Here is a 12,394-nt window from a genome sequence, read left to right on the forward strand (position 1 = left end):
TGGGAATAATCTAACAATGACCCCATGGATTTTTGTTAAATTGTTTGGTGTGTAATGTTCTGTACCGCAGGATATGGAGAACTCCTGGAATGAGTACCTGAGGTTGGAGGGCGACGTCAGTCAGCTGAGACAGTTGTTACAGGAACAGATGAACCGCTCGCCGTCTTCTCAGGTAATGCATCTGACAAACTCAGTATAGCAGTGAGCCCTGTGTGCCCTGAAGCGTGAGGCCAGGGTGTGTAGCATGCGGTGATGTCATGTGACACCCTGCCACGGTATACTTCTGCACTATACCTATTGGTTGTCATCTTTGTGAATAGGACAGAACTCAGCTGCAGAAAGATCTGTGGAGAATCGAAGACGTGACAGCTGGACTCAGCTCCAATAAGATCAACTTTAAAATGCTGGTCGAGTCGTTCAAGAACCCAGGTAACTATCTGTGGGTGTAAGTATGGTGGGCAGGGAATGGACACGACAAATCGGGGTAATCCATGACTTCCCTGGCATGGTCAGTGACGAGCTCTTACCCTGCATGGCCATCACAGTCAGGGTATGGTCACATGACCTACTGAAGGGCAAGCTCATAGCATGGCCGCTCATGTCTTGGTTGTCAGGATTCATTTTTTGAAGAAAAAAAAAAATAAAAAAAAATTCTTGTTTCTTACAGAGAGGAAAACCGTGCCTTTGGTCACTTCCACATTCGTGCCTTCCGGAACTACTGCGTTCACATCTGTTCGCAGTAAATCAGCATCGCCCCAGAACCCCCCAAGTCTTGTGAAGCCAACGCTTGAGGTGGGGCTGTATCCTCAGCCGTACAGCCAGGGCAGGTCCCAATCACAGCCTCAGCTGCTGCAGAGACCAGAGCCGCGACTGCAGTCACCGACCAGGGCGCCAACCCCACCAACATGGGTGAGTGGCATGAAAGATGGAGAGAGGGCAAGGCGGCACTACAGGCGAATTACTCACATATTACACTCCATTCTATTATTAGGAGGAGAGTGCACCCCCCCGCCCCCCGCTACCTGACATGTACAATCCTGAAGACGCAGACCCTGCACCCAATATTCCACCTCCACCTGAGCTGCCGCCACCACCAAGAGAATCCTCAGTAATCAGACATACCTCAGTGCGTGGCCTGAAGAGACAGTCCGATGAAAGGAAGCGAGACCGCGAGCTGGGCCAGGGTGTAAATGGAGACTACAGGGTAATGTTACATGCCGTCCGGAGGTCGCAGGACAGGTCACGTGCCCGGCATCAAAGTAATATGTCTGTGTATATTCTGGCCACAGGTGGAGCTGCGAACATATGTGAGTGATCCAGAACTTGCTAATCTGGGTGACGCCAACACCTCAAAGTCCGCCTTCCTGGGCTCAGATTCCGGCTACCAGACGTTGCCCACCAGAGGTAAGGGAGTGCCGCCATCAGTAATATTGTCAATCATTGTGAAACCGTTTTTTTTGTGTGTCAAGATGTGAAACCTGCAGGACAGTCGTAAGCATCATATATAAGGTCTAGAATATGACATGCAGCTTGGGATGTCAGGGCAAATCCAGACTCATAACCTGGGGGGTCCTATGGCTGGGAGCCCTCATATCTGCAGGATGTATACAGTGATGGGCAAAAGTATTGGCACCCCTGCAATTCTGTCAGATAATACTCTTCCAGAAAATGATTGCAATCACAAATGCTTTGTTAATAATATCTTCATTTAATTTGGCTTCAATGGAAAACCACAAAAAGAATTGTCAAAAAGCCAAATTGGATATAATTCCACACCAACCATAAAAAGGGGGTGGACAAAAGTATTGGCGCCCTTAGAAAACTGCGCTGCTTCTCTAATTTGTGTAATGAACAGCACTTGAAAAGCAAAATTGTGAGGAAGCATGAGCAAGGCTACACGTCCATCTCCAAAGAGCTAAATGTTCCTGTGTCTACCGGGCGCAGTGTCATCAAGAAGTGTAAAACCCCTGGCACTGCGGCTAACCTCCCGATATGTGGGCACTGTGGCTAACCTCCCGTGATGTGGGCACTGTGGCTAACCTCCCGTGATGTGGGCACTGTGGCTAACCTCCCGTGATGTGGGCACTGTGGCTAACCACCCGATATGTGGGCACTGCTGCTAACCACCCGATATGTGGGCACTGTGGCTAACCTCCCGATATGTGGGCACTGTGGCTAACCTCCCGTGATGTGGGCACTGTGGCTAACCTCCCGATATGTGGGCACTGCGGCTAACCTCCCGTGATGTGGGCACTGTGGCTAACCTCCCGAGATGTGGGCACTGCGGCTAACCTCCCAAGATGTGGGCACTGCGGCTAACCTCCCGAGATGTGGGCACTGTGGCTAACCTCCCTAGATGTGGGCACTGTGGCTAACCTCCCTAGATGTGGGCACTGCGGCTAACCTCCCGAGATGTGGGCACTGCGGCTAACCTCCCGAGATGTGGACCGAAAAGAAAAATTGGAGAGATTTCAACAAAAGATTGTGCGGATGGCGGCTAAAGAACCTGGACTAACACCCAAACAAGTTCTAGCTGCCCTTTAGTCCGAGGGTACAACAGTGTCATCCCCTACCCCCACCCCCTATCAGTCAGCGTCTGAATGGAAAGAGACTCTACAGTAGGATACTCAGGAAGACCCCATTTCTGACCCAGAGACATAAAAAAGCCAGGCTGGAGTTTGCCAAAACTTACCTGAGAAAGACAAAAACTTTTTGGCAGAATGTTCTCTGGTCAGATGAGAGAAAAGTAGAGATTTTTGGGAAAAGTCATCAACATAGAGTTTACAGGGGGAAAAAAAGAGGCCTTCAAAGGAAAGAAGACTGTCCTTACAGTCAGACATGGCGGAGGGTCCCTGATGGTTTGGGGTGGCTTTGCTGCCTCTGGCACTGGACTGCGTGACCCTGTGCATGGCATTATAAAGTCTGAAGACCGCCAACACATTGTGCTGCATAATGTAGGGCCCAGTGTGAGAAATCTGGGTCTCCCTCAGAGGTCATGGGTCTCCCTCAGAGGTCAGGGGTCTTCCTCAGAGGTCAGGGGTCTCTCTCAGAGGTCAGGGGTCTCTCTCAGAGGTCATGGGTCTCCCTCAGAGGTCAGGGGTCTCCCTCAGAGGTCATGGGTCTCCCTCAGAGGTCATGGGTCTCCCTCAGAGGTCATGGGTCTCCCTCAGAGGTCATGGGTCTCCCTCAGAGGTCATGGGTCTCCCTCAGAGGTCATGGGTCTCCCTCAGAGGTCATGGGTCTCCCTCAGAGGTCATGGGTCTCCCTCAGAGGTCATGGGTCTCCCTCAGAGGTCATGGGTCTCCCTCAGAGGTCAGGGGTCTCCCTCAGAGGTCAGGGGTCTCCCTCAGAGGTCAGGGGTCTCCCTCAGAGGTCAGGGGTCTCCCTCAGAGGTCAGGGGTCTCTCTTAGAGGTCAGGGGTCTCTCTCAGAGGTCAGGGGTCTCTCTCAGAGGTCAGGGGTCTCTCTCAGAGGTCAGGGGTCTCTCTCAGAGGTCAGGGGTCTCTCTCAGAGGTCAGGGGTCTCTCTCAGAGGTCAGGGGTCTCTCTCAGAGGTCAGGGGTCTCTCTCAGAGGTCAGGGGTCTCTCTCAGAGGTCAGGGGTCTCTCTCAGAGGTCAGGGGTCTCTCTCAGAGGTCAGGGGTCTCTCTCAGAGGTCAGGGGTCTCTCTCAGAGGTCAGGGGTCTCTCTCAGAGGTCAGGGGTCTCCCTCAGAGGTCATGGGTCTCCCTCAGAGGTCAGGGGTCTTCCAGAAGGACAATGACCCAAAACACACATCAAAAAAGCCCTAAAAAATGGTGGTGAGAGAAAGCCCTGGAGACTTGTAAAGTGGCAGCAATGAGTCCAGAGCTGAATCCCATAGACACCTGTGGAGTGATCTCACAATGGCCGCTTGGAGAAGACGCCTTCACAGCTTAGGGACCGTGAGTAATGCGCCAAAGAAGAACGGTCTCAGATCCCAGCAGAGCGTTGTAAGAAACTCATTGATGGTTCCCGGAAGCCGCTGTTCGCAGTTATTGTCTCTATAGGTTGTGCTACCAAGTATTAGGCTGAGGGCGCCAATACTTCTGTCCGGCCCATTTTTGGAGTTTTGTGTAAAATGATCAATGATTTTGACTTTTTTTTCATTCTCTTTTGTGTTTTTTCTTTGCAAGCAAAATAAAAGAAGATATTATTTCCAAAGCATCTGTGATTGCCATCATTTTCTGGAAGAAATTAAGTAATATCTGACAGAATTGCAGGGGGGCCAATACTTTTAGCCAGCACCGTAGAGATTCTAGATGTTCAGAACCGCGTGGAGTTGGTGGAGCCTTATACTGTGACCCCTCATCCCAGCCATGATACACACGTGACCTCCATTCTCTGTATACGACACGTGTGGCGGCTCACAGATTCTTACGTTCCTGAATTGTTTCCTCCAGGTTTATCTGGGTCGACCTCCAGGCTGCCTCAGTCTTCGTCTGTCGCATCGTACGTCACATTAAGGAGGGGCACTACCGCAGACGTAATTAAGGTAACCGAGAAGAGACACCGATCCCTACTTCCGTCCACCCTGCCGTTATTTCCTCGAGGAACCATTTTGCACTTGTGTCTTTCACCAGGACAGACCAAAAAGTGCCTTTGAGCGCCTCTACGCCGGCGACAACCAAAGAGGTAAAATGAGCGCCGAAGAGCAGCTGGAGCGCATGAAGCGGCATCAAAAAGCCTTAGTGCGCGAACGCAAGAGAACACTCAGCCAAGGAGAAAAGCAAGCGACAAGCAGACCCGCCTCCCGACCCCTGTCTGCCGACCTCAGCTCAGTATGTTAGCGCAGTGGGAGGAGCTTCCTCTAACATGTAGTCGGATAGATGGCACTTTACCCGCCGTGTGCATGGTACACCAGGTTATGTAGACTCATTGCTTCAGTAACACGATTAGCTGCAGGGATTTTCGGAGGCTGCTCGCAGCGAGCTTGCGCCTTTCTGGACACGATGTAACCTAATAGTTTATAAACCTACAGATCATTATATTTTCTAAGAAAGAGATTTGAAGCATTTTTCCATTGTCGCCTCATCTCGGCTTTTAGACTAACAAGCACAAGATGGTGAGGCCACTCTGCACGTTTCTAGAGTAATCTTCGTCTATATGATAGCGTCTCTCGCACAAGCGGAATACACAGGTCTGAAGGGTGCTGCAGTCCCGTGGGGGGTCCATTCCCTCAGTGAGTTCTCATAGGTTCCAGGCTGCTGTGGGGGACCTCCGCCTCTGATCAGTCATCACTCCCTCTATCCCATCCCACACGCTGCTCCGCTGCTCAAGTTTCATTCATCATCTCGCCGCCTCTCATCAATGTCGATTGATTGTGATAATTTGTTTGCAGTACTCGCTAACCGCCATACTCATCTCTACCAGGCTATGGCTGTACTCTCTCAGCTCTGCATTACTGACATGCTCCTGTTGTTTGCAGTGCTCTTCATCCTGATTGCCAGTAACCTTCATTAGCTGCTTGTCATGTGCACTAAAAGTCATCTAACATTAGACCGTTCCAGAAGGTTCTAGTTTCTCTAATATTCTGAGTGATGGATATGCTGCATTCTCAGTGATGTCACGGATCTCTAGTGATGGATAGGCTGTATTCTCAGTGATGTCACTGATCTCTAGTGATGGATAGGCTGTATTCTCAGTGATGTCACTGCTAATCAATAGTGATGGATAGGCTGCATTCTCAGTGATGTCACGGATCTCTAGTGATGGATAGGCTGTATTCTCAGTGATGTCACTGATCTCTAGTGATGGATAGGCTGTATTCTCAGTGATGTCACTGCTGATCTCTAGTGATGGATAGGCTGTATTCTCAGTGATGTCACCGCTGATCTCTAGTGATGGATAGGCTGTATTCTCAGTGATGTCACCGCTGATCTCTAGTGATGGATAGGCTGTATTCTCAGTGATGTCACCGCTGATCTCTAGTGATGGATAGGCTGTATTCTCAGTGATGTCACTGCTGATCTCTAGTGATGGATAGGCTGTATTCTCAGTGATGTCACTGACCTCTAGTGATGGATAGGCTGTATTCTCAGTGATGTCACCACTGATCTCTAGTGATGGATAGGCTGTATTCTCAGTGATGTCACCGCTGATCTCTAGTGATGGATAGGTTGTATTCTCAGTGATGTCACTGATCTCTAGTGATGGATAGGCTGTATTCTCAGTGATGTCACCGCTGATCTCTAGTGATGGATAGGCTGTATTCTCAGTGACGTCACTGATCTCTAGTGATGGATAGGCTGTATTCTCAGTGATGTCACTGATCTGTAGTGATGGATAGGCTGTATTCTCAGTGATGTCACTGATCTCTAGTGATGGATAGGCTGTATTCTCAGTGATGTCACTGCTGATCTCTAGTGATGGATAGGCTGTATTCTCAGTGATGTCACTGATCTCTAGTGATGGATAGGCTGTATTCTCAGTGATGTCACTGATCTCTAGTGATGGATAGGCTGTATTCTCAGTGATGTCACTGATTTCTAGTGATGGATAGGCTGTATTCTCAGTAATGTCACTGATCTCTAGTGATGGATAGGCTGTATTCTCAGTGATGTCACTGCTGATCTCTAGTGAAGGATAGGCTGTATTCTCAGTGATGTCACTGATCTCTAGTGATGGATAGGCTGTATTCTCAGTGATGTCACTGATCTCTAGTGATGGATAGGCTGTGTTCTCAGTGTTCTCAGTGATGTCACTGCTGATCTCTAGTGATGGATAGGCTGTATTCTCAGTGATGTCACTGATCTCTAGTGATGGATAGGCTGTATTATCAGTGATGTCACTGATCTCTAGTGATGGATAGGCTGTATTCTCAGTGATGTCACTGCTGATCTCTAGTGATGGATAGGCTGTATTCTCAGTGATGTCACTGCTGATCTCTAGTGATGGATAGGCTGTATTCTCAGTGATGTCACTGATCTCTAGTGATGGATAGGCTGTATACTCAATGATGTCACTGATCTCTAGTGATGGATAGGCTGCATTCTCAGTGATGTCACCGCTGATCTCTAGTGATGGATAGGCTGTATTCTCAGTGATGTCACTGATCTCTAGTGATGGATAGGCTGTATTCTCAGTGATGTCACTGATCTCTAGTGATGGATAGGCTGTATTCTCAGTAATGTCACTGATCTCTAGTGATGGATAGGCTGTATTCTCAGTAATGTCACTGATCTCTAGTGATGGATAGGCTGTATTCTCAGTGATGTCACTGCTGATCTCTAGTGATGGATAGGCTGTATTCTCAGTGATGTCACTGATCTCTAGTAATGGATAGGCTGTATTCTCAGTGATGTCACTGATCTCTAGTGATGGATAGGCTGTATTCTCAGTGATGTCACTGATCTCTAGTGATGGATAGGCTGTATTCTCAGTGATGTCACTGATCTCTAGTGATGGATAGGCTGTATTCTCAGTGATGTCACTGATCTCTAGTGATGGATAGGCTGTATTCTCAGTGATGTCACTGCTGATCTCTAGTGATGGATAGGCTGTATTCTCAGTGATGTCACTGATCTCTAGTGATGGATAGGCTGTATTCTCAGTGATGTCACTGATCTCTAGTGATGGATAGGCTGTATTCTCAGTGATGTCACTGATCTCTAGTGATGGATAGGCTGTATTCTCAGTGATGTCACTGATCTCTAGTGATGGATAGGCTGTATTCTCAGTGATGTCACTGCTGATCTCTAGTGATGGATAGGCTGTATTCTCAGTGATGTCACTGATCTCTAGTGATGGATAGGCTGTATTCTCAGTGATGTCACTGATCTCTAGTGATGGATAGGCTGTATTCTCAGTGATGTCACTGATTTCTAGTGATGGATAGGCTGTATTCTCAGTAATGTCACTGATCTCTAGTGATGGATAGGCTGTATTCTCAGTGATGTCACTGCTGATCTCTAGTGAAGGATAGGCTGTATTCTCAGTGATGTCACTGATCTCTAGTGATGGATAGGCTGTATTCTCAGTGATGTCACTGATCTCTAGTGATGGATAGGCTGTGTTCTCAGTGTTCTCAGTGATGTCACTGCTGATCTCTAGTGATGGATAGGCTGTATTCTCAGTGATGTCACTGATCTCTAGTGATGGATAGGCTGTATTATCAGTGATGTCACTGATCTCTAGTGATGGATAGGCTGTATTCTCAGTGATGTCACTGCTGATCTCTAGTGATGGATAGGCTGTATTCTCAGAGATGTCACTGCTGATCTCTAGTGATGGATAGGCTGTATTCTCAGTGATGTCACTGATCTCTAGTGATGGATAGGCTGTATACTCAATGATGTCACTGATCTCTAGTGATGGATAGGCTGCATTCTCAGTGATGTCACCGCTGATCTCTAGTGATGGATAGGCTGTATTCTCAGTGATGTCACTGATCTCTAGTGATGGATAGGCTGTATTCTCAGTGATGTCACTGATCTCTAGTGATGGATAGGCTGTATTCTCAGTAATGTCACTGATCTCTAGTGATGGATAGGCTGTATTCTCAGTAATGTCACTGATCTCTAGTGATGGATAGGCTGTATTCTCAGTGATGTCACTGCTGATCTCTAGTGATGGATAGGATGTATTCTCAGTGATGTCACTGATCTCTAGTGATGGATAGGCTGTATTCTCAGTGATGTCACTGATCTCTAGTGATGGATAGGCTGTATTCTCAGTGATGTCACTGATCTCTAGTGATGGATAGGCTGTATTCTCAGTGATGTCACTGATCTCTAGTGATGGATAGGCTGTATTCTCAGTGATGTCACTGATCTCTAGTGATGGATAGGCTGTATTCTCAGTGATGTCACTGCTGATCTCTAGTGATGGATAGGCTGTATTCTCAGTGATGTCACTGATCTCTAGTGATGGATAGGCTGTATTCTCAGTGATGTCACTGATCTCTAGTGATGGATAGGCTGTATTCTCAGTGATGTCACTGATCTCTAGTGATGGATAGGCTGTATTCTCAGTGATGTCACTGATCTCTAGTGATGGATAGGCTGTATTCTCAGTAATGTCACTGATCTCTAGTGATGGATAGGCTGTATTCTCAGTGATGTCACTGCTGATCTCTAGTGATGGATAGGCTGTATTCTCAGTGATGTCACTGATCTCTAGTGATGGATAGGCTGTATTCTCAGTTATGTCACTGCTGATCTCTAGTGATGGATAGGCTGTATTCTCAGTTATGTCACTGCTGATCTCTAGTGATGGATAGGCTGTATTCTCAGTGATGTCACTGATCTCTAGTGATGGATAGGCTGTATTCTCAGTGATGTCACTGATCTCTAGTGATGGATAGGCTGTATTCTCAGTGATGTCACTGATCTCTAGTGATGGATAGGCTGTATTCTCAGTGATGTCACTGATCTCTAGTGATGGATAGGCTGTATTCTCAGTGATGTCACTGATCTCTAGTGATGGATAGGCTGTATTCTCAGTGATGTCACTGATCTCTAGTGATGGATAGGCTGTATTCTCAGTGATGTCACTGCTGATCTCTAGTGATGGATAGGCTGTATTATCACTGACTCCATATATCACAACACAGTCCCCATTATAAGGATGTCTCCATCATGAAGCTCCAGCGCTGAGTATGTGTCGCTCTCTGCAGTCTCATCCTTCTTCCTTCCATTCTCACCCCAGAGCAATAACTCCCATCCTCCATTGTACAACATGGGCAGCACTTCCGGATACTGTAATGTTTTTTATCCTACTGTAACTTTGCTACTTGTCTTACATTTGACTCTCTCAGATCCTTTTGGAGACGATGTTACTATGAGCTTGGTGCTTTCTAATGTATGTCTACCGGAACACAATAAACTGGTAACGTCAGAACCTTCTTAGAATCTCTTCTGTCAGCTTGTAGCCTGGTGCCATGAGTATAGCGTGCTGCGGTGGTCACTGCCGAGAGGTGCAGACTGATGAATGATGGAACTAGAAGGGAACAATACTGAGCGTCAGCCCCAGAATACAAACAGAGACGTATACTCTGCCGAGTCTGATTGTATTCTCTCCCAGTGATGAGACCATCGGGCAGACACCCAGCTTTCCTCACACCCTGAATAACTTACTGTATACAGTGACTGACTGCCCCGATGGACAGAACACAATGAGACTCCGCACAGGATGCGGCCGAGTCAGATTTTATGGGGGGAAATGCTTATAAATTATTATTCACAAATAACATATATCTGCACTGTATGTGTGTGTGTGTGTGTATGTGTGTGATATATATATATATATATATATAATGTGTGTGTATGTATAGGCATAGCCACTATAGCCACACCGTATATGGATCTATAGTCAATAGGTAAATCCACACGTGCATGCATACATACATACATACACTGCCGATCCCCTACACAGAATGGAGCGTTGTGTTTCTGGTCAGTAACGTCATCTGTGACAGAATCTTTAGAATATTCCGGATTATCACATTGTAGGATTTATAAAGACTTATTCACCATTTTATTCCATGATATAAGTATCTGATACAACAGAAGAAGAGAAGTTCCTATCTGGTGCAGTGAGTTTGCAGTTACAGAGGTCGGACGTTTCCTGGGGTCCTGACCAGGTTTGCGGACCCTGCAGCAGGATTGTGCCCCCTCCTCATACACATCATCTCCACAGCTTCCAGGTCTCAGGGATGTCGCTGGGGTCAGGAGTGGAGACTGGGGGTTTCCTCCTTAGTTGTCCCGGCTGGGGGTCTCCCCCTTAGTTGTCCCGGCTGTGTGTTTCCTCCTTAGTTGTCCCGGCTGGGGGTTTCCTCCTTAGTTGTCCCGGCTGTGTGTTCTCTCCTTAGTTGTCCCGGCTGTGTGTCTCCTCCTTAGTTGTCCCGGCTGTGTGTTCTCTCCTTAGTTGTCCCGGCTGTGTGTCTCCTCCTTAGTTGTCCCGGCTGTGTGTTCTCTCCTTAGTTGTCCCGGCTGTGTGTTCTCTCCTTAGTTGTCCCGGCTGTGTGTCTCCTCCTTAGTTGTCCCGGCTGTGTTTCCTCCTTAGTTGTCCCGGCTGTGGGTCTCCTCCTTAGTTGTCCCGGCTGTGTGTTTCCTTCTTAGTTGTCCCGGCTGTGTGTTTCCTCCTTAGTTGTCCCGGCTGTGTGTTTCCTCCTTAGTTGTCCCGGCTGGGGGTTCTCTCCTTAGTTGTCCCGGCTGTGTGTTTCCTCCTTAGTTGTCCCGGCTGTGTTTTCTCTCCTTAGTTGTCCCGGCTGGGGGTCTCCTCCTTAGTTGTCCCGGCTGTGTGTTTCCTCCTTAGTTGTCCCGGCTGTGTGTTTCCTCCTTAGTTGTCCCGGCTGTGTGTTTCCTCCTTAGTTGTCCCGGCTGTGTGTCTCCTCCTTAGTTGTCCCGGCTGGGGGTTTCCTCCTTAGTTGTCCCGGCTGGGGGTTTCCTCCTTAGTTGTCCCGGCTGTGGGTTTCCTCCTTAGTTGTCCCGGCTGTGTGTTTCCTCCTCAGTTGTCCCGGCTGTGTGTTTCCTCCTTAGTTGTCCCGGCTGGGGGTCTCCTCCTCAGTTGTCCCGGCTGTGTGTCTCCTCCTTAGTTGTCCCGGCTGTGTGTCTCCTCCTTAGTTGTCCCTGCTGGGGGTCTCCTCCTTAGTTGTCCCGGCTGTGTGTTCTCTCCTTAGTTGTCCCGGCTGTGTGTCTCCTCCTTAGTTGTCCCGGCTGTGTGTTCTCTCCTTAGTTGTCCCGGCTGTGTTTTCTCTCCTTAGTTGTCCCGGCTGTGTGTTTCCTCCTTAGTTGTCCCGGCTGGGGGTTTCCTCCTTAGTTGTCCCGGCTGTGTGTTTCCTCCTTAGTTGTCCCGGCTGTGGGTCTCCTCCTTAGTTGTCCCGGCTGTGTGTTTCCTCCTTAGTTGTCCCGGCTGGGGGTTCTCTCCTTAGTTGTCCCGGCTGTGTGTTTCCTCCTCAGTTGTCCCGGCTGTGTGTTTCCTCCTTAGTTGTCCCGGCTGGGGGTTCTCTCCTTAGTTGTCCCGGCTGTGTGTTTCCTCCTCAGTTGTCCCGGCTGGGGGTCTCCTCCTTAGTTGTCCCGGCTGTGTGTTCTCTCCTTAGTTGTCCCGGCTGTGTTTTCTCTCCTTAGTTGTCCCGGCTGTGTGTTTCCTCCTTAGTTGTCCCGGCTGGGGGTCTCCTCCTTAGTTGTCCCGGCTGAGGGTCTCCTCCTTAGTTGTCCCGGCTGTGTGTTTCCTCCTTAGTTGTCCCGGCTGTGTGTTCTCTCCTTAGTTGTCCCGGCTGTGGGTCTCCTCCTTAGTTGTCCCGGCTGTGTGTTTCCTCCTTAGCTGTCCCGGCTGTGTGTTCTCTCCTTAGTTGTCCCGGCTGTGTGTTTCCTCCTTAGTTGTCCCGGCTGCGGGTTATTGTGCAGGTCGGTCCCTGGTGTCGTTAGCTCTGTGGTCTC

General features: G+C 48.6%; 1 protein-coding gene across 5 annotated transcripts in view; it reads left to right on the forward strand.

The window, feature by feature from the left end:
- Positions 1-5,792, forward strand: part of PLEKHA7 (pleckstrin homology domain containing A7) — a 144,006-nt gene extending 138,214 nt beyond the window's left edge. For 3 of the 5 annotated variants that reach the window (XM_069964986.1, XM_069964989.1, XM_069964990.1), the window contains 7 exons: positions 71-172; positions 321-429; positions 668-909; positions 992-1,204; positions 1,290-1,404; positions 4,418-4,509; positions 4,598-5,791. In XM_069964986.1, coding sequence (XP_069821087.1) covers positions 71-172; positions 321-429; positions 668-909; positions 992-1,204; positions 1,290-1,404; positions 4,418-4,509; positions 4,598-4,804 — 1,080 coding nt within the window. In that variant the 3' untranslated portion in view covers positions 4,805-5,791. Of the gene's footprint in view, positions 1-70; positions 173-320; positions 430-667; positions 910-991; positions 1,205-1,289; positions 1,405-4,417; positions 4,510-4,597 lie in introns of all 5 variants that reach the window. The other 2 variants (XM_069964987.1, XM_069964988.1) reach the window with 2 other exon arrangements.
- Positions 5,793-12,394: the final 6,602 nt, after the last annotated feature.

The sequence above is a fragment of the Dendropsophus ebraccatus genome, chromosome 4 (genome assembly GCF_027789765.1).
Source record: "Dendropsophus ebraccatus isolate aDenEbr1 chromosome 4, aDenEbr1.pat, whole genome shotgun sequence".
NCBI classification, from domain to species: domain Eukaryota; kingdom Metazoa; phylum Chordata; class Amphibia; order Anura; family Hylidae; genus Dendropsophus; species Dendropsophus ebraccatus.